The sequence below is a fragment of the Cheilinus undulatus genome, linkage group 18, assembly GCF_018320785.1.
Source record: "Cheilinus undulatus linkage group 18, ASM1832078v1, whole genome shotgun sequence".
NCBI classification, from domain to species: domain Eukaryota; kingdom Metazoa; phylum Chordata; class Actinopteri; order Labriformes; family Labridae; genus Cheilinus; species Cheilinus undulatus.
This window is the reverse complement of record NC_054882.1, coordinates 14054972-14077716: the sequence shown is the minus strand read 5'-3', so window position 1 is coordinate 14077716 and position 22745 is coordinate 14054972. Positions and strand designations below refer to the sequence as shown.

At 40.1% G+C, this 22745-nt stretch overlaps 1 protein-coding gene across 1 annotated transcript; it reads left to right on the top strand.

Moving 5' to 3' along the window:
• The first annotated feature begins 769 nt into the window (after positions 1-769).
• Positions 770-22192, top strand: rlf (RLF zinc finger). The gene is made up of 8 exons (XM_041813202.1): positions 770-1015; positions 5231-5385; positions 9565-9646; positions 11233-11368; positions 11476-11678; positions 12803-12939; positions 13054-13195; positions 17046-22192. The coding sequence occupies exons 1-8, from the start codon at positions 770-772 to the stop codon at positions 21690-21692; spliced, it is 5748 nt and encodes a 1915-aa protein (XP_041669136.1). The 3' UTR covers positions 21693-22192.
• Positions 22193-22745: the final 553 nt, after the last annotated feature.

Sequence of the window (22745 nt, the reverse complement as noted above, 5' to 3'; positions counted from 1 at the left end):
TACTTGGCAATACAGCCAGATTCTGATTATCCTAAAATGGACAGAGGAAAAATGGAAAACTGTTCTGTGGTCAGATTTATCAATATTTGATTAAAAAATTAATCAGACATGAGTAAAGAAATGAGGAACCATCCAGTCTGTTATCCTGGCACAGTTCTAAAGCCTGCATCTCTGATGGTATGGGGTTGCATTAGGGCCTACGGCGTGGGCAGCTTACACATCTGGAAAGTAATTATCAATGCTGACAAGTAGATAGAGGTTTAAGAGCAACATGCTCCCATCCAGACAATGTATCTCCTACAGCAGAGAAGAATGGGACAACATAACTCTCCTGAAACTCGAGTACCTGGTCTCCTCACTTCCCAGACGTTTACAGACTGTTGTTAAAAGAAAAGGGAATGCTACACAATTATGCCCCTGTCCCTACTTTTACGAGACGTGTTTCTGCCATCAAAGTCAAAATGTGCTAATATTTTTCGAGAAATGTCTCAGTTTCAACATCTGATTTGTTGTTTATGTTTTATTGTGAATAAAATATGGGTTTATGAGATTGGACACTGTTTTTGTTTACATTTTACACAGCGCCCCAACTTTTTTGAAATAGGGGCTATAATATTTTTTGAATTAAATTTCATTCAGTCTTTGTTTTACAATGAGTTAAAAAATCCATAAAAGAATTAAACAATAACCTGCTTACATTACTGACATCACAGTTTTATATTTATCCCCTCTGCTCTGGGATTTAATGAAGCCAAACTGACATACTTAAATGTTCCGAGGGCTCTTGAAGGCAGCGTCATACTGCACTGCATACGCGCCGTGGCGGAGAGGGAAGATGGCGGAGAATAATGTCGAACCAGAGCACGAATGGAACGACCGGGCCCTGGATACGGCCGAGGACACCCTGGTTGCGATGGAAACCTTACTGGCCACACTGAGAGCCTTTGAAGATGTCCTCAGGCAACAAGACATATCCATAACATCATCCACGGAGTACTGTGACAACTTCTGTCAGGTAATGTGTACATGCAACATCGGAGCTAATATTAGCTTACAGCTAGCATTAGCTCACCGAGGGTTGTTTTTCTCGCAGCTCCGCAAGCTAGCCGATCTTTGACGGCTACTGGCCCGTTAGCTACCCGACCAAGTTTACGGTTCGAGTGGAACCAGGGAGCAATTGCACCCTGTGTTTTTTAGCCCATAATTAAGAATGCCCGTAATTTAATTTGAAAACAATTAGCGAATGTCAATGCAAGGTTTCAATGGTTGACAAGTAATATGTTGGGTTCAATCTCGCCCTCCTGTCACTGATAAAAAAACGATCAGCACCGTCTTTTTCCGAAGCATAGCTCCTGTAGTGATACCCTCACAGATGCACAAATTGCATTATTGCATATTGAGAATAATTGCATGTGTGTTGGGCGGGGCTGCATCGATGTTTATCCAAATTATCTATCCAGTTCGGGCGTAAATCGACTGCAAAATGGCAGTTTGTTCATTTTCAGACTGCCCTGCACCCGTTTCATATTTTCTTTTATCCACCATCCAAGACAGTGTTCAGATTTTCCTGACAATGCTGTGTGGGTGCTATGCTGTCATTTTTGGCTCATCAACAGCGCAGATGAACGCTCTCATGAATGAACTCCATCACCATTATCATGCATATGATTTAGTGTCATTTATAGTGTGTGCATTTGCACAAAGTGTGCATAGTAACATGGGTTTCCTCCATCTACAGTGACCCTAAACCAAAAATCACTGTTGTTCTGACAGCTTCAGTCGCAAGTGCATGGATTGTAACAGGAGTGGAGCTGAAAGGGAAACTGTTTTACAAGCCAAGCTATAGGGAGTAATTCATTAGCTTTATCTGAGTGGGTTGTGCTACTTTAGGATTCAGGGTGTCCACTGGGTCTTAAAAAGTTGATAAACCAGTTCAGCTACAATTAAGGCCTTAAAAAAGCATTTAAAGGTCTTAAATGCAAGTTTAAGGTTTTAAATTTAGTGGTTTTCTATAGCCTATTCTTCTAAAGAGGCTGTAGGCTACTTTTTCTGCTTTTTTATATTTAGACTTAATCCCACATGTGATCTTCATCAATGCTTTAAAGGGATCCTTCAGTGTTTTTGATGTTGTACCTGGTGGTAGTAGTGGATTTCAGTGAGCATCGCTCCTTTAAGAAAGACTCGCTGGTTGTACCGGCCAGGAAGCTAGGCTATACAGCGTAACAGATGGGTACAGTTTTTCTGTGGAATTTGACACATTTTTTGGTTAAAAATGGGTCATAATACAATGATTGCTAAAATGTACAGACTATCAAACATTTTGGAAGCATTTTATTTTATACCCAAAAAGCCTGTGTGTTTGTGGCTCTATGTTGAAATGCAAGAGCACATAACTGGAAGTCAAAGCTTGCATAGTGACAAAAACAGAGGCTTTTGGGGTAAAAAGTAAAATGCTTCAAAAGTTTACAATAGTATGTTTGTTTGAGCCAACACTGTTTTGTGGCCCATTTTTACCAAAAGTGCTCTAAATTCCACAGAGAAACTGTACCCATCTGTTGCACTGTATAGCCTAGCTTTCTGGCTGGTACAACCACTGAGTCCTTCTTAAAGGAGCAATGCTCACTGAAATCACTGGAGGCTAATAATCTTTAAAAACGAGACTGGATGATAAATAAGTTAAGATTATTTAAGTCCCAGTTTCCAGGAACTACAGATTACTTTTTCAAAACAGCTTAAATTGCTATGTACCTGATATGAATCAACTTAAAAAATAATGAAATATCCCTTTAAAATCTACATGAATGATTATAGGTATCCTGAAATTTGCATTTATACCTTGCTTTTTTCATCATACCTAATTGCAGAGTTTTATTTTTTTGTACAGGCTGTTTATAAAAGTATACCTACAATTTTTGGATAGCTTCTTCTTTGGCCTCTTCATAAAAAATAAGACCTTCCATTCATCTACCTTACAGTATCTGGTTGTTTTGAATCTCATAGTCAAATCTCAAAATGCTCCAAGAGAGTTTAAATTCCATACTATAAGAAAAAATACTACTGGTATTTTCTTTTCTTTCTGTCACATTCTTGTCTTACTATTAGCACAAAACATATACACAAGTGTGTTGTTCAACTTAAGATGCAATAGATCTTAAAATGTATGAAAAGGGCCTTCAAAAAGGTCTTAAAAAGTCTTAAATCCAAAGTCAGATTTTTTTATATACCCTGAGTTTGCCATGAAGCAGTACACATAGCCATATATTAATAGCAGGATTTGAATTAGACTTTTTTTGTCTCTGCCACTGTGGCTGGTGGATTCAAAAATCTAACAACCATGAACATTTTTACAAGCAACTCTATTTTAACAAGCGGCATCATTTAATAAGGTATTATACACTAATCAAGGCTTGTATGTAATACCGGTGAGTTGGTGCATTAATCACCTAAAATTTGGCTGTTTTTAACACTTGTTTTTCAACCAGTTTGTCCTGTATTCAGCCATGCCAAAATGTGCTGGGGACACTATAAAACTATAGGCATTTTCCTGCATTATGAGTGTCAGAGTCACTAAATTTTAATATTTTGAGTGCAAGTCCTGCCATCTCACACAACAATTCAGGCTTTGTTTAACTACCTTGGATTTGCAACAAGCAAGACATTGGTTCAAACACACCTTTAGCAGATACACCAGTTGCATCCCAGCACACAGCTGCCTGTAAACATTTAACAGCAGCTCTGGTACAGGGAGAAGGAGGTGAGGTTCTTTGGTCAGTGAGCGTGTTGGTCTGCTTGACTTTGCTCATACAGTCAGTAGGAACGAGCAGAAAAAAGGGTTTAGTTTATGCCGTTTACTGTTACAAAATCACTCTGCTTATTTACCTGCCCCAGTGGTTGGTAAGTTGAGCAAATTCACCCAACACTGCTGAAAAGTACCTGCATTTGGCTGGTGGCGGGGGCTAATTTCTCACCCTGATTAATAGTCTGGAAAAATGTGAGCGCCTTAAATTTCTTATCTTGAGCACATTTAGATTTTGGTTGATTTTGCTTTACCATACAGGCTGTGTATTGTGTATATTTTCATGTTTAAGTCGGAAGCACTCTGGATGTAATTAGCACATCGAAATGGGTCTCAGGAGGTTGAGAACGTGTTCTGGCTCCCTTTGAGAGGATGTCGTATATTTAGACTGAGGGGAATTAATTTGGAGCCTCTGTAGACACAACCATCGAGGTTTCTGCTCTCTGGCAAATGGGACTCCTGGGAGAAGAGTAATGATGATGATTTAATATGTGTACCTATGCACAGGTGACACACTAAAGTTGACCTCCTCCGCCCAGGACAGTTAAGAGAATATTCATCAAAAGGAAAGGCAAGTTTATTTATACAGCAGCATTCATACACAGAGCAATTCACAGTGATTAACAGAGACACATTTATAACACTTAGAGTATTTAAAGACTGCAAAAAGACACTAAACCTGAGATCTATTAAAATGAAAGAAATTAATAAAATTAACATAGTGCTGTCTTTTATAAAGATTTATTTTGGGGGACACATTTGGAGAGGGCAGGACATTTGATAGTGTAGGAAATCAGGAAGAGAGAGTGGGGAATGACATGCAGGAAAGAAGCCACTGGCCTGCACTGCATGCTTGGAGGACCAGCTATAGTACATGAGGCACTACCCAACCGCCACCTATACCTTGATGATTTGCTTTCTTTTACAGATAAAGAATAAATTACAGATCATAAATGTTTTCTGTATCTCTATATTTTTTGTATCTATTCTTGTTATAATCATGAAAATACAACGGGATTTTTATTTTGGTGAATCGGGGAAGGGAATTAAATTCTTGATATATTACATTAAACAATTTTAGTGTAAGCATCTTTGCTGTGAAATGTTAATGGTCAGAGTTTGAAAAAAAGAAAAGATAGCACAAATCCTACCACCTGCTTTAGTCTTTGTTTCTGGTGCTCTTGAGGCCTCAGAGTTGTCATATGTTGTACAGTGATGTCCCCTCAGACCCAATCAGGAAAATCACACACAAGACAACATGTCATCTGGGATCAATCAGGTCTAGACAAGGATCTCCCCCAGGTGGAACCCCCTGTTCATCCAGACTTTGTCTGTCTCAAGTGCTCTCTTCTTCCAAATACTCTTTTTGAACACTTATTGCCTGTAACTTTCGCTTTTGTGATTGTTAATAATTCTGTGTGTTTATGTTCACAGGCACTGATGCACTATGCTGGGAGCAGGAACTCCATGGAGCATGGTCTGCCTTTACTGGAGGTCTACTGTCTGTCCATTAACTGTTTTGCAGCGGCCCGATCTCATCTCACAGCAGAGTCTGACCGAGTGGCTCTTGTTTTGAAAAGACTAGCTTTGTAAGTACTGAAGTCAAAATCCATTTATTCGTTTACAATACATGCTCACCATCCTTCAACACAAAGAGGAAGGTCTGCCACAGAGGGCAAGAGCAATTTTTATCCTCCTTTAGTCAGTATGTTGGTTTGATGAATGTCTTTTGTCTGCAGCCTTAGTGGTTTGTGCTGTTCAGTATTTTTATTTGGCTCTGCTTGGATTTACGGTGAAAAGGTTGACCTCTTCTTAGACAGATGGCAACAAAAGCACACAATTGCTTTTTGCCTAATGTATTCTTAACTGTGTCTTTATGGATCCTCCAGTTACCAAAGTGGATGAATGCATCACAAGTAGTATCAAAACTAGTCTTTTTACCCAATTTCTAAAACAGGCTGATATTGATACATGCCAGGTTTCTCCTGAACCATGCCCCCTGTAATATTCTCCACATTTGTTGGTTATTTAGTCTTATATATTTCTGGTACGGCCAGAGGTGTAGTGCAGGGTATATGGAGTATACCCACTTCTAAATCTCCTCTCTTGGGCTGGCAAGGTAACAAAAAGTAATTTTTGTGCACTAGTGCAATGATTTGTTACACATTACCCCAACAGTCCTGAGGAATATGGAGTTTTACCTCAAAATGTAGTCACGCACTAGTGGTGGACGGTAAACCACTATCAGTTCTGTTACCGGTAAGTTTGCTGCCACAGAGTGCAACACCATTTTCATCGGTGCGCTATGTATTGCACACATGAGGCTTAACTGATGCTACCGCTAGAGTAGCTAAGTGACAGAAAGCAGCTCAGCCTGAGCCCAGTCATTAGCATGTTTTGCTCCAGCATTACACTCAGCTGGAAAACTAACTGAACGTCACCCACTTGTGCCGCTCGCTATACACAATGTGCAATACATTACACAGGTGTGCTTTTTACTCTTTAAGTTGATGTCTGTAATAGCGGCAACATAGCAACTGTTTGCATGGCAGAGCATAACTTGGGCTTTGAGATGAGCTCGGTCGTCTCATTTTGGTTTTTTAGCCCAGCGCTGCAGTGATTTTGCTTTAAAAAACTCTTTAAAGGTGCGTTTAAACTCCTGACTCTCTTGATGTAAGCCCATGTCGAGTCCAAGAAGTGAGCGAAGTCAAGATGCAGCTGTAAACACTGCAGCTGCTAAAAGTCGCTAGTACCACTGTCGGAGCAAAGTTAAACACACTACTTCTGTCAGTTCCTTCAAAGTAAAAGTCAGTAGTTAATATTCCTCGAGTGCCCCCAATAAGAAGTGTTGTACAGTCAAAAGCACCCTGACACACCTCAGCATTACAGAAGTGAAACTTAAAAGCACTTAGGCAGTTAAAAGAAATGAACAGAGTTGTATTAAATAATTTTTCTGTGATTAAGCTCAGACATGAGTTGAGTGTACCATCACAGGTCTATTTTAGGAGATGGGGGGGGGGGGTCTGTAGCACCTGAATATGCATTTAAATTTGTTATCCATCTTAATTTTGTAGTACTGCGATATAATACCACAAAGGTTAAGGAAAATACTGTAATATGACATTTAGACCATACCGCCCAGGCCTATCATGTAGCTGTATAGGCCTATAGTCTTTGCATCTGCTATGATATTCAAATCTCTTCTTTTACTGTTGATTTCATTACATATTCATCTTGCAGCAGATGTGTTGAGAGATAGTGTGCAAATAGTAATTTTGAGTATACTGAATATACAACATGGTTTTGCATGTTTTTGTTTGTAACACAGGGTAACATAAAACATATGGGGAATGTTTTAAGAGTATACCCACTTCTGTAGCCAGAGCCACACCACTGGTTATGGCTTTTTGCAAGGTTTGAGAGACTGATATCTCTGATGGTACTTTGTTTGACAAGTAGCTGGTAGTGCTTCTCTCAGCGGATGTTTTGTGGGCTTGAGGTTGATCAGATTCCTGATTAAGAGAATGCAGAATAGTGTGGTGGGGAAATTTTCTCCATGGCGCAGTCTTTAATTTCACAATCGACCTGTACTTCTGAGTATAGGTAGCTTTTTTTTTTGCTCTGACAGGTATCTGTTTTGACTCAGAGTAACACATAATGATAATCAAACCTCCAATAAATTTTAAGAAAACTTCACAGTTGCAGTAGCAGTTGTTAAATGTATATTATAAATAGGACGAAACAATATGGCTTCATTTTAAGGGCCCAAAATGTGATTTCTCAAATTGACCTGCAATAACATCAGTCAGATCTGGGATTTTCTGTCCCTTCTGATTTTTAGCAAAACACTTTTTATATTTTACATAAATGGTGTAGTGTGGAATATTCACAGATATAAAGAGTATACCTTCTAATTTTGTTTATCTGCACAGAGTATAAACCCATCTGAATCTCCTCTGATACATATCATTGAGCTGCATTTTTCCCCTGAGTAAGAACTCGTCTTGCTCCACGTCTAATTGACAAGTACTTGTTACTGCCTATCAGGTTGTTTCCCTTATCATAAATTAATGATAATTCTAACTACCTGAAGTCAAGCAGAAGTTCAGTGTCAGTGCACAAATACAAAGGACTATTTTTAGGTATACTAAATATGCAAGAGCAGTCTCTAAGCTGTTTATCCTTTGCTTAAAAATATGTGGGGCATAAATGAAGAGCATACCCACTTCTGCAGGCACCACTGATTACATCGATGTGTTAGGGTGGTCTCACATTAGGGGTCTGGGCTCAGATCTGAGTACACTTGACCCCAAAGTCTGGTTCATTTGATCAGTTTGAACATAAGTGCACCCCAAGTCCACATGAAGAGGTAGTCTTAAGCACGGTCGGCGGGATATGGGAATAAAACCGTGTTGGGATATGAGGTACTCGTCTGGAAGTGGAGGTGTAAAGGCAATTCTAAACATCACCTATCTCTTCAAAGACTGTACTGAGATATTTCATCCTCTAAGCTGTTTGATAGATGTGGAAGATGAAAGAGGGACAGTGTTGGTGTTGGAAAAGTAAGAAAAACATCCATAGTAGCAGCATGGAGTCCTTTGTCCGCACATAAAACAAACTACTACTAATACACTGTATTTGACTGTGCACACATGCAAATATGCTCTGTAAGGGCAGTTAATTGAAATTTAGATCAAATCGCAGTATATTCTACTGCAGTTTTCAGATCATAGAAGGTGCAATATTTCTTTAACCTGAAATGTATAAAAATACCAGTTTAATAAATTTTCTGCAGCAGAGATGTTTTACATTATGCCAACATTCAAGTGTCAGTTTTATAAAATAGTTTGCAAAAAATTCTAATTTTCTTATTTTTGTGTATCTTTCTTATTAAGAATGAGAATGACAAAGATGATCATTCCCCTTAATTTAACAGTTCAGATTGCATTTGCAGTATGAGTCAAAATAATTGCAATTTAAACTTTTTTCAAAATCGCTCAGCACAAGTGCTGCAGCACCACAGAACCATGTTACTGGTGGGGAAGCAGACCACTGAGGAGAGGTTATGTGAGGTAATCTTGCTCAGACATCATACAAAAAAATTATGCCTTATGTTAAAATTTCCTCAGTCTTTGTCAGACAATTTACCTCCTTTTTTAGAGCTCTATTCTTAATCATAATATCAGTATTAACGTCTCATTCTCGTCCATTACTCGTCATATTATAAACCCACATGAAGGATGAAGGACACACTGACTGACAGAGATGGGTTGTTACTCTGGATTAGACCTGACTCATGGTGTGCTGTAAGATGTATTAAAGAGTTCAGGCTGCAAATGACTGCCTGTCTGAAGGAGTTTACTGAACATTTACTGATGTGGCATAAAATAGGTCGGTTAGAAAGCCCACTTGAAGAGTGTTTTTTTTTTTTTTAGTCTTTCAGCTTACATGGAGGAGCTTTTAATAGATACATTTGATTAGTCACATTTAACTAGTGGTATGTTTGAAAACATATCTGGAAGTAAAACACTTCACTATTCTTAAACAAGCCTATTTGCCTTGTATGAAGATGCAAAGCCTCTTCGACAACAGAAATGTTCAGCTCTACATTTAGACAATAGCAGACCTAGAAACTGGTTAAATTAGAAATTGATTTGCTCTTAAGTTCATGCTGACAGAGACTATATTTTCTTGTTAATTATTTTTTGTTGGTTAATAACAGAGCTTTGATAATCATTACCTTGTGCTCTTGTTTCACTTCCTTTCAGGAGCTGTTTTGAACTGTTGCTGTCAGTGCCTGAGAATGAAATCCCCTATGAAGCCTGGGTTCAGTTCCACCAATCTGTTCAGGTAGAGCTTCATTCAGTACATTGTTTGCTGATGGTCTGCAGATTTCCAGATCCTTAAGGGTTTTATTACAAACCCTCTGACATGAGGCGGTTGTGGCTCCTATTAGACTCATGGTATAGGGTTACATTGCTTTGACAGCATTCAGAATCATGCTTATATTTTAGCATGTAGATACACCAAAAAAATGTCATTTTCCTCACAATCACACGTTGTGATCATTTTTTTACCATCAAAAAGCAGGGTGCAGAGGCTCGACTGAGCAAGGTCACTTCAGCACTGAGGCATGAGAAAAATGCTTCATTTATTTGTGGCAATGGCATGTCAAGGCTCACCCACTGGTGTTTACAGTCTGTGCTGCAGCCTGTCTTTGGTTGCACAAATGCATAAAAAATGCATGACTTTATGATAAAACATTTTTTACTATTAGCAGAGTAGTTTTGAAATGGTATTTTGCAGGTTGAAGCTACAGATGAGGAATAAATGATCAGCCACCTTATAAAAATTTTCCCAAGTATTTCCCAAGTGCTGTTATACACAGTAAGGCATTTTGAACACAACTTCTCCAAACATCCTAGTTTTATTTTGGATTCTAACATTATTTTATTTTTCACACAGAAACAAAATTATTTCTCAAAAACCAAAAACTACCAGACTCTAATGATGATAACAGTCTCCTTTTTGCTGGAAAACAGCCTGCAGTTTCTTCAGCAACAGCTCAAACCCTTAACTGAAGTTTTTAGACTGAAGATAACCCTCAGCTTCACTGGATCTTCATCTTTGAGCTTTACAAAGTTAAAGCACCTGTACTATGGCTCAACAAAAAGGTCAGTTTTAAAGGGGATCATTATTTAGACCCTGGTAGTTTTTGGTTTTTGAGAAATAATTCTGTTTCTGTGGGCAAAGTAAAATAATGTTAGCATCCAAAATAAAACTAGTATGTTTGGAGAAGCTGTGTTAAAAAGTTGTTTGCTCTGTTTAACAGCACTTTGGAAATACTTGATAGAGCTGACATTTTCATGGGGGGCTTATAATTTAGTCCTCATCTGTATTTAGTCTCTTTGGCTGGAAAATACCACATTAGACTTAACAAGTAGCTTAATATTAACTACAAGGCTTGCTGTACAGCTTGATGCATTAGTTCAGAGTCCATGTGAATACATGATACTTGATGAGTCATAGGAGATTTGTTATTACATTGATGTAAAGTCTAAAACTGTTTCAATAAATACAGTTGTTCACTTTGCTTTTAGATAGTGTCCAGCTTAGAAAGAGCATCTTGCAATGGTGTTATATTTGTCTGGAATTACAAAAATAATCCTGTTTGATATTGTTATTAAGAGAATGTTCATTTTTTGTCAGCACTGTTGACAACAAAGGCAGAGTAATTTATAAAGTGGGACGGTTTAGCTGAGCAGTGATGAAGTTTCATTTTCAGACATGCACAGTTCAAAAGACTGAATCCTTTCTTTGTTCAGACTAGATCCAGAGTTAAATTTGGCTTCACTTAAAAGGAAATATAAAACATGAAAGTATTGGAGTTTCATTGCTGTTTGTAATTCCTCTTTAATGTGTTGTGTTTATTGCAGATTGCCCATGATACCTTGTTACAGTACGGCAGCACAGACCTCCAAGCTTTACTGCAGATCACAGGAGAAGGAGGAGCATGGAGCAACCCTGTCCTCACCGCCCTTCTCACCGGCCAGCCCACCAACACAGAAGAAGGTCTGCGTCAAGTTAACTAGTGTGTTATTTTATTTAGGCATGGCCTAAATCCAGCCATTGCCCTCACAGTAGCTTTTAAACATGTTTTTTAATACTTCTGTCCATAGTTGATGCATACATCAGCTTGGAGGGCGAGGGCTTCATGGAGATGCGGGTGAAGCATCTGGAGAAAATGGGCGAAGTCGCCAAAGCAGTGGTGTTGGCTAAAGCTTGCACTGAATGCAGCTTCATTTCCAACCAAGCAACCTTTCGTCAAACTTACGTCTCCCTGCTGTGCCACCTGCTGCCTAATGAAGAAGCCATCATGGAGGTAAGGCAACACTCTGAATGTGCTGATACAAATGATTGCACCACACCTTGAGTTGCTGACATGATGCGCTTTCATAGTTATGAACTTTTGCGTCTTTTTTTTCTGTGACCAACTGTTTAACAGGAATAGTCTATTTGAGAGAATTTGATTTTTTGCTGTTAATAACTAAGTATAACAAAACTGTGGTAGAGCTGATAATAGATGTTTCCAAAGCAGTCTGGTTTAAACTGCGCTCTCAGTCACTGAAGTTAGCACTTAATCTTGGTACTTCAAAACAAAAAATGGGCAATTTATTCACTTAAAATGTTCTTCCAGCTGGAGGGTGCTTCCTCATTTGCCATTAGATACTTAAAAGATTCAAAACAGACTCACCTGGGGTAAAAACTGTTATTAAAAATGAAATTGCACATGTAAAAAGCTACCACAAGTTTTAATCAAGATTTTATCTCATTAGTGAACATGCAGAGAAGTTGAAGTTAACCAAAATTAATGAATAAAACAGATGAAGCTGTGAGCAAACACAATAGAACTAGAGAAATGTTGAAATTGGAGCCAGTACCAGTAAACAATGGTAATAATGGTGAAAATAATGGTTTTGCTGATCGCCAGTACCAGTGTTGTCTTTTTATTTCTTTCAGTGTAAGACTCCTGCTATGCCAACATTTTCAAATATTTAGTTTGGTGTGCTGTGAACAGTTTTATTTCATTATTGTTTAAATCCTTTTCTTTGCCAGGGTGACGATATAACATGACCGAGGAACAAAAGAGTTTCTGATTTCTTTCCCCTCCCGGTTTTAATCATTAATAAGAAGAGTTTGTTATCTTTGACTCCGACAGTGTGTGCAGTTTTTATTTTATAACCCTGCAGATATTTATAAAGCTGTCTGCCCTCAAACACCTTTTTATTGCTGTCATAAATCCAGCAGTAGGTTTACAATACTTCCTAATAAAATGCCCTGTCTGGATGAATTGAACAGACGGTTTAAATACTGAATTGTCAGGAGAGAATTATTACTGGTGGTGTTACACATTTGATTGAGAATTGAGAACTGAATAACCCCTGAGAATGTGTTGTCTGCCGGGCTGTCTTTGAGCACTCAGTATCATATCCACTCCCTGAACAGATATCCAGACTCGACTGTAAGGATGTTCTGGAGATCACATGTAATCTTGAGAATGAGGGGGAGGAGAACACGGCCTTCATCTTGTGCACAACTTTCCTGACACAGCAGCTTCAGCAGCAGAGCCTTTACTGCTCGTGGTGAGTCGTCTCTCTGTGCTGTTCATTATGTATGGATTAATCTCAGATGGCTTTTGTTTGTCATTGCTGTAGTTATCAGAGTGTTTATTCTCTTGCTCTTACTTTTCATTTAAGGGAGCTGACTCTGTTGTGGAGTAAACTTCAGAGGAGGATCGACCAATCGTTGATGTCTCTTCTGGAACGATGCCTTCAGCTCGGTGCCATTGCCAAAACAGTTTCACATTTGCTTTTCCTGGTCCGAGTCATTCAGGCAGAGGTGAGTGCCGCGGTCATGTGGTCCTGTTTAAAAATGATTTGGTGCTTTATTTCTATAGGGCTTCTTTTCAATCAGATTATTCCTCATGTAATTTTCTGTGAAAGAAGACTCGAGGAGTTCTACCCTCACAGCATTCTTAACAATATTGAAAATAAGAGAAATGTGGCATTTTATCTCTATTTTATTTGCTACTGATAGAAAGTAGGATGAAAAATGGATAAAAGGGAGCAGCAGATGGCTGGAAATGCAGACAATATGGCCCATCTGCTCTGCAGTGAAATTCAGCTTTTCTGTTAACAGCTCTCTCAAGTTCACAGTTTCAGCCACTCAATATGGAAAACTACTTCAGTGATATCTAAGCAAGGCTAATGTAGTTCATAACTGATCAGCTATGTGGGGAAATGTGTCCATTAAGCTTCCAAACCGTACAACAGCTGACCAGTGACAATGAATTTTGCTGAATATATTTAAAAATCTGCAGACATTTGAATCCCTGACCAGCTGTAAAATAATTGACAGAAAATGTGAAAAAGACTACACTGGAAAGTGAGTCTGTAGTCAGGAACAGTGCTACCTGTTTTAGTAATATTTGTTCTAATGGTATTTGTATTTGTCTCAAAATGTCACGGTTCTGTGCATGCAGTCAGATGATGAATACATTTGAATGGAGAAACAGGTTGATACACACAGCCTCCACACAATATCCACACCCCAATCCAGGTGGTTGTAGTGCTCTTAACTGTGTGCATATTGCTACTAAACAAAAAACCAAGAAAAGCAGACACAACATGAGACATGAAGAAGAAAAGTAATATGCAGTAGAAACTAGCAACAGAGCATGCGGTGCTACAAACCCCATGGCTTCCTATCCCTCTCCTCAGTTTTGCCATGCTGTTTTAAAAAAAGCCCTTTGGATGTGAAAGAAGAGGGGGTCAAAACAACATTATAAAAGGCTACATGCAAAATGAAAGTAGTAAAAGAGCCCAGATTCAGTTGAATATTCAAAGTGCTCATGCCTCATCACAAAATTCCTTTGCATGTTCACATAAACCAGTCTCTGGTCTCACAGAAGTGGTAGTTTAACATGATAAATTCCTACACCTGCTTTTCTTTAACTATGTGACTGCACACTTTACAAATCATGAATATAATATATTACACATGATGCACATATTTTCATATAAATATTTCATATTATTGCTCTTGTTTTATTTTGCTGTTTTTTTAAATTTGTTAAATGTTCACTGGGCTACAGCCTGCTCCAACTATCACAGGTAGTTACAAATAAAACATGAGGGAACAAACTGTAAGTGTCACTACTCCCAGTTCAAAATAACAAACAAGAGAAGCTCAAAAATGTGCGTGCAGGACATCGTATTTTTTTTTCCAGTTGAACCAGACCTATAGTGAACTGTGAGTTATAAAGCTCCTATTGACTTACTATTATTTACAACCCTCCTAAGTATTCTTGAAAGTCACTGAGTCATTGAAGAACAGTTGGAAATGTGACCATTCCTCTTCACACCCATTTTTTTTTGCTGTTCAGAGTTCTGGGATGGGAAACTTTAAAGAGGGGGTATTATACTTTTCCGATTTTTAAAACATAAATATAAAGTCACAATGTTGGGTGTCCATACTTCACGTATGCAAATTTTCAAATCACAAGATAAACGTATGTGGCAGTGATCTTGGAATTAGAGTGTAAACTGATGAAAACGGTTGGCTGGGAATCTCTCCGAGATCTTCCTGAGACGAGATTTTGATGGAGCGAACTGATGAGGTCATCACAATAGGATCTCCTGACTGGTTTGTCCATGCTGCCGGCAAAGCGGAACAGACCGCCCCCAAAAGATGAACAGAGATGAATAAATACACTGCTAAATGCGGCGAGGGATAAGTCCACCATTATCAAAGCCATTTAGTAACACAGTAATTAAACACTTAACAAACAGATACGTCCTGCTCTATCCTTCGCTGCTGCTGGTTTTCTTCCCCCTCTCTCTCCAAACTAACAGGGTCAGACTCAGGGTCTAACACATACGGACGTACAGTGCTTAACAAATTTATTAGACCACCTGTCATATTTGTCTCAAAGACCATCCAGCATCATGAAGTGCTTTAACCCGGACTCTTTCATTTTCAGTGAGCTCTCCACATTTTACCATTTTGAACAGGAATGAGGAATTTCAAACTGAATACACCCACATTTGAGCTGGCTCACTGGGCTTCTCTGAGAAGTCAGAAATTAATCAAGCATAACATTCAACCACTAAAACTCATTTTTCTGTTCAGGAATGCATGTAAATAATTATAATTTGACATATTAATCAAGAAATGTTAGTGTGCCTTACTATTTTTTAGTTTTTTGTAAAACAGTAAATCTAGAAATTCATGGATAACAATAATAATTATATTTTAGCATTAAAAATTTCATTTGGGTTAAAGAGCTTCTACAAATTGGTGTATTAACCATTGCAGAAACATAAAAAATGATTTTGGTAATTACCAATGCTGTTAATTTAGGGCAGCTGTGGCATAAACCTTACTTTGGTTAGGGTTAGGGTGGTCTAATAAATTTGTTAAGCACTGTATATCAAAATTGGCCATATTTTACTCAGTCGGACCGGTTCATTCAAAGTTTACAAGTATGTAAACATAGCCACATTGGTCCACACAGGTCCAAAGCGTTTTAGACGGAGGTTAAAATAAGGGTTTTTTCAGGACGCCAGTGTGAGAAACATGAGGAGTTTTTTGAGCTGTAAACCATGTGAAACTACTACGTGGGTATCAAAGAGATGGTGTAAAGCCTTGAAAAAAAGGCATTATACTCCCTCTTTAAATTGTCTTGTTTATAAGAATACTTTAATTGCCTCTGAAATGGAATTACATGCTACCTAAACAGTAGTGTTGGCGTATTTGGAACTCTTTTGCAACATACTCTAAAAATTTCCTGACTTGCTTGTTCACACTCACAGCAATACATTTTCATGCAGTTTGCCTGTAAGGTGAGGAAGGGGTAGGGTAAAGCCAGATATACACTGTGTGATTTCAACCAAATCTCTAACAGTCATGGTGGAAAGTCAGCTCATACTGTGCGAGTGAATTGCTTAAGACCCACAAGCATCATGCAAGATATATGTGCTCACACTATATGGTCCTTGAATGGGATGAATGCTCACACTGTCCAAGTGAAGTTAGGACAGACTGTGACAAAAATCTTTTGTCACGGTCATATCTAGTCATGTCCTTGCTCTTTCTCACACGTCACCATCCATGTTAGCTGAAGGTCCGAGGTAGGCGTATTTCCTGCATGTCTATTTCCTTTATGGGGGGTGGGGTAGAAAGTTAGACAGTAGAAAGGTTTTCCTGCTGTTTTCATGGTGATTTAAGACATTGACAATTTACAAAGGAAAAAATGCCTCAAAGTTGAGGAACGTCAGAAATCCACACAATCAGTAAGGAGCAGCTGGTCAGGCCGTAGTCAGGTGTGGTCTGTTGTTGTATCCCACTGTGCACTGCACGACATATGACATATGATCTGACTGAAAGTCTGTGCAACTTCCATGCGAGTTGTGTAACTCAAAATTTGTGTCTGAATCGGATGAAATTCACACAGTGTATGCCCGGCTTTAGGGAAGCAGTGGGCAGATTTATTCAGCATATTCTCTAACAGCTGCTTAAACTGTTGGAAAGTGTGCAAATACAAAGGGGCTTGCAAGGAGGATAATGTCTCTGAAAAATGCACCTGGGCAAATTCAGGAAATTGTCAGGAGTTTTGTGCAAGTGTGAATAATGCTTTGGTTTAACAGTGACTTTGTTTAATGTTTATGTTTGCTCTTTCTCCTTCCAGGCAGAGGAAATTGGGGTACCTGCCTCAGTAGAACTGTGCGTCAAAGCCCTTCAACTTCCAAAACAGGAGGACTCTGAAAACAGGATCTCCGTCTGTAAGATGGTATCCAGCCTTCTTTCGGATGACCTTGAAGTGTTGCGTGCCTGCCAGCTTACAGAGTTCCTGCTAGGCCCCAGCCAGGAGGCCTTCGGGTGCCTTGAGGAGCTTTATTTACGCCCAGACCAAAAGTATGATGAGGAAAGTGAAATTATTCCGAACTCGCTACGCTGTGAGTTGCTGCTAGCACTTAAAGCATACTGGCCTTTTGACCCCGAATTCTGGGACTGGAAAACGCTGAAGTATCATTGCATCTCTCTTTTGGGGCTGACGCCAGAGTCTGAAGGGGAGGAGGAGGAGGCGATTGTGGACAAACCGGAACAAAGTAAACAACAGGAGCTTCAAGGAGTCGTCATGAAAGTAGAATCATGTCATCAGAAGATTAATGGAAGTCTTGATGGTCATGAGACACAGGATAAAAAGCCATCTTCTGTTTTACCAGAAAGAAAAGTAGAAACAGAGGTAAAGAGTGTCAAGCTCCGCTGTCAGATCTGTAAGAGGTCAGTCACTGAAACTCAAATCGTTCACCACTCCAAAAGACACGCTACAGACAGCCAACACCCCTGCCCGGTGTGTTTGGAAGAGTTTAAGAGCAGGAAGGATCTGGTTCCTCACATGAAACAGCACGTTCAGAGAGGAGCACCTCCAAAGAAGGATATAAAGAAAGAGGAGTTGAAGAGAGAGATGGAAGAGGAGGATGATATCGAACCAGGGGAGATCACCATTGACCCTTCTTTAATGCTGTATTACAAATCCACTCATGATCCAGACGTGCTGCACCACATCGTGGAGCAGGCTAAAACAGTCAAAGAGAAGAAAGTAGACGATGATGAGTATGTTACGTTTGATTACATTGAGCAACACTTCAACCTGCAGAACCGGGATGAGTATCTGTGTCCAGGAACCGGGTGTACCCGGGTTTTTAAACATTCAAAGTACTTGTATGTCCATTTGAAGTCTGACCACAAAGGCGACGACAATGTGAAATACTTCCATCAGATGAGAGACAAGAGGGAGAAGTGTGTTTTCTGTAGGCGCCATTTTGTCTCAGCCTACCATCACCGCAAACATCGAAGGGTTCACTTTGGCGATCAGCCTTACACGTGTGTGGTTATCGGCTGTGGCGCCAAGTTTAGCACTTCTAATGAACTGGTCATGCACAAACACACTCACGGCTTTCTCCTCAGCTACCAGTGTGAGCTCAAAGGCTGCTTCATCACTTACTCAGACCTGGGGCAGATCTACCACCATGAAGCACAGCACTTCAGAGATGCTGCGTTCACTTGCGTTAGCCCTGAATGTAAAAAATACTATCTGTCCAAAAAGGAGTTCATTAAGCATTTATCCACACACAACATCACCTTCTCTGAGGAAGACTTCGAGGCTCAGAGGAAGGCCAGGCGAAAACTTCTGAAGCAGAAGAGGGTTATTGAGGTGACGGCACCTGTTAATAAGTCAAATGAGACTGTAGAGGTTGTAAATGGAGACGTCCCAAACGCATCATCTGCAAGTTCTGCCCCCTCGTCACAACCGTCTGATACCAAGGAGCCCAAGGCAACAATGACCTTGGTAGCTGTGTGCTTTGATGGAAGTAAGTTCACATGTGGGTTTGAGAAGTGTGGTATGACTTTCTCCAGAGCTAGAGATGTGCAGAGGCATCTGAAGTGTGCCCATCCAGAACACCTCAAACTGGAGAACAAAGAACACAAACATGACAAAGAGCAGGGCTCAAAGTCCAAAGGGACAAAGACTGAAACTGAACCAGACTGTGGGGAAGGGGACAAAACTGAGATCTCTGGCCCATCTAAAAAAGGAGAGGAAGTCAAAGAAAGAAAAGCATCAATTCTTCAAATAAACAATGCAACCAAGTCTTCAAATTTGCACAAAAAAGGTGATGCTCTCATAGAACTAGTTATCAGGCTTGGTAAACTTGATCTGAACGCTTCATCCTCACACAGTGAAAGTGATCCCCCTCAGCCCACCCCTGACCCCGAAGCAGCACAAATCGCTCTTCATCAGGCGATCATGGCTAAGCCTGCTGTGGTATTTGTTCAGAAGGTAGCATCAAATCCTGAGAAGTTTCAAGGCAAAACTGAACAACGATCTGCTATGGAAGAATGCCTTGCTGAGTCATTGGCCACAGCTAAGCCTTATCTCTGTCAGGTTAAAAGCTGTGGCTTCAGAACTGCTCAGAGCTACAGCTTACTGCGACACTATAACACCAGGCATGGACGCACAGTCAAAGAGGCGAAAAAGTTAACCTCTCTAAAAACAACATCTTTTAAACCTTACGTTTGCCATTTTTGCTCCAAGAGTCACAGAGAAAAACATGTTTTGAAGGCCCACTATGTCACTGTACATAACCTGAGTGAGTCCTTCTTGAACAAAATAAGCTGTGCACCTGTACGTAATGAAGGAAACAAGAGCCCCACAAAGAAAACTTCTCAGCACTTAACCAACCCTGTTGCAAAAGAGAGAAAGAAAGTGATCCCAAAGTTGGAACCCAGACAGGAGGCAAAAAACTCAGCCATAGTGAGTGAAAACGGACAGAATATTGACAATCACTCTCCGTCTGAGGAGGATGGAGGGGACGAAATAGAGTGTAGAGGGGAGGGGGATCAGCAGAAGGGTGAGTCTGAGGATGGGGGCCAACAACAGGTCAGAAGTACAAGGCGACTGGTAGCCAAAAGTAACCTCTGCTACATACTGGATAAATTCAGTAAACCCTTTCATTGTGTTGCAAAAAACTGTGACGCTGCATTTTCCACCCAGGGAGGCCTGGTGCGCCATCTTCAGTTGGTGCATCACTACAATCGTTCTCAGCTTTTGCTGGAGAAAGATTTCGACTCCCAGCAATGCCCAGAAGTCAAAAAAGAGCCTGCCAAAAGAAGGGCTCCTCCAAACTTGGATGCACCTCAACCCCAGTTCAAATGTCACTTTGCCAATTGTGCTGCCATCTACCACCTTAAAAGCAGTCTTGTCCGACACACCAGAGACTGCCACTCACAACCATCTGAGCTTATAAGGTGCAAGTTTGAGGGCTGCACGAAAGTGTTCACTCATGACAACGCACTTAAAAAACACACACTTTATAGTCACTATGAGTACTATGATTCACTGGTGGTACGTCTACAGAGCACTCACAAAAAGTCAATCACCGGATGCCAAAAGAAGCTTATCGTTGCCCCACAGAGTCCTACAAAAGATGAGCCTGGGTCAACCACCACAGAGGCAGAGACATCGAGTCCCAAGCCTAAAGTGCCTGCTCGCCCCAAGGTCCTGACCAAGGAGGAGGCCGAGGCCAGAGAGCTGGCAAAGGAAAAGAAACAGAAAAATTACGGTTACAACCATTTCATCTACAGATCTCATGAAGAAGCACTTCAGATGTGCCAGGACAAATGTCTGCGTGTGGCCTACCCCTGCATGGTTCAGGACTGTGACTCTGTGGTCACTTACATGGGAAGCTTACATCGTCATTACCTGAGGGTTCACCGCATGCGTCAAGGTGATATTCTAAAGAACGAGGATAAGCTTATCTTTACTGCTGAGCAGCTTGAAGAGCTGATTCAGAGGAAGTCAGCCAGGCCAACTGTGACAGCAGCATGTGCTCCTAATGGGGTTCACAAAATGGAGTATCAAGCAGAGCCTGAAGCCCCTGAGGTGCAGCCGACACCCGTGAGCTTACACTCCGTAAAGACAGACCCTCAGGAGGAGAATAATGATCCGCCGGTACCCCCACAGGAAGAGGAGAAGGAGCCACCACCTGTTGAGAGAAATGGTGTCCTTGTGGGTGCAGATGAGGTGCTTTACGGTGAACCAAGCACTGACGAGCACGAAACCGAAGACGCAGCTGTAGCATCACCAAACAGCCAGAAACAGGAGGAGAGACTGAGCCTTGATCAAATCAAGCCTCTCCTTCGTCCCTTAACTGTGGACCTCTCTCCACCTTGCTCACTGCGCGTCACTGCTGAGGAGAACTTCCAAGACCCGTCCAGCACCAAGGATGGTGGTAAAATGTTGAATGGGTCCGCTCCATCACCCACTCCTCCCGTCCGCCAACCACTGAAAAGAAAAAATGAACTTCCTGAACAGCCTTCAAACTTGAAAGAGCCTCTGCCACGTAGTCCCTCTCCACGCCCTTTTGACATAACCGCTTATAAACCCATGGGGTTCGAGTCCTCTTTCCTGAGGTTCATACAAGAGACAGCCCCAAAAGAAAACAAGGTGGTAGTGAAAAAACAGGAGACTTGTAAACGCAGTTGTTCTGTGAAGGAGAACAAACAGCTGGGAATTTCTCAGAACCGCAGCAAACGCACTCATTCCCCACTGCTGAAGCCCCACACGTTGACTGGAGACTTCACGTCGATCCAAAACTTGAAGTCCATCTTGGACAAAGCTCTGGCTGGGTGTGGGGACCTGGCCATTAAGCAGCTTCAGTACCTCAGACCTGTGGTGGTCCTGGAAAGGCCTGTGTGCACCACCACCTTGCCGGACCTCTTCCCAACAGAGACTAACAACAACAAACTGCTTCTTGGAAGTCAGTTTATCTGAGCACCTTTTTAACATAGCTACAGCAAATTACTTTGTATTTTCTTAAACTGTGTATCAGTATTTTCCTTTTCTTCCAAAATGATAGTACTGTTTTTTGCTGTTCGTTTTTTAAGTTGCCAAACTGAAGAATTAGCATAAAGACAAAAATCAAGCTTCGACAGTGCACATGAAATTCAGAGTAATGTTTTTTAGACACTTTTGTGAAAGCATTCGGATAACATCTGTAATGTTAACTCTTGATCATGAGTGTAAATAATATAGGTCTCCCAAGATAAATGTACAGATTTTCAGATTGTTAGAAATGGTCAGTAGCGTATTGCAAGGCCTTTTCAGTTGTGTGAAAATGTGACTGAAAATCTATTCCTTAATACAGAATTTTTGAGGAATACATTTTGTTATTTTTCACTTCAGTTTATAATCAGTGTTGGGATGCAGTGGACAGATGTTGGCAGACATGTATGTAACACTTTCTAATAAAATAAATGTGGAAACGATATATAAAGCCCTTAATTTCCAAACTGTGTCTGAGATCTTATTTACACCGTCTTGATTTGAAGAAGCACCAAAGATGCTGAAATAATGGTAGAAACTGAGGTGAATTTCTCCACATTACAACTACAAATGCCTTTATCAGTGAAAGTTTTTGCATTAACCTCCTGAGACCTGTGTACACTTTTGAGGACATTCTGGCTTTCCTACAACACAATAATATTGTCTGCTATTAAAATTTGAGTTTAATTTCCACTAGAAGTTCTGGAAATCCTGAAAAAAACACTTTTAAACAATAAGGGATTTCCAAAACATAAAAAATAATCATTAATTCCCCTAAACTTCAAAGAAATTACCAAACATTTCCATGAAAATTCAAAAATCACTCAAAAATACCCAAAAAATATCCTCAAATCATTTCAGTGAACTTCTCTAAGTAAGCCTAAAGGTCTCCATAAAATTTTCACTCAAATTTCCATGAAAATCCCTGAAAGTTTTCATGTTCCTCCAAGTTTCTGATCAAATTCATACAAGTTTACAAATAAATTCCTAGAAAAATCAGGA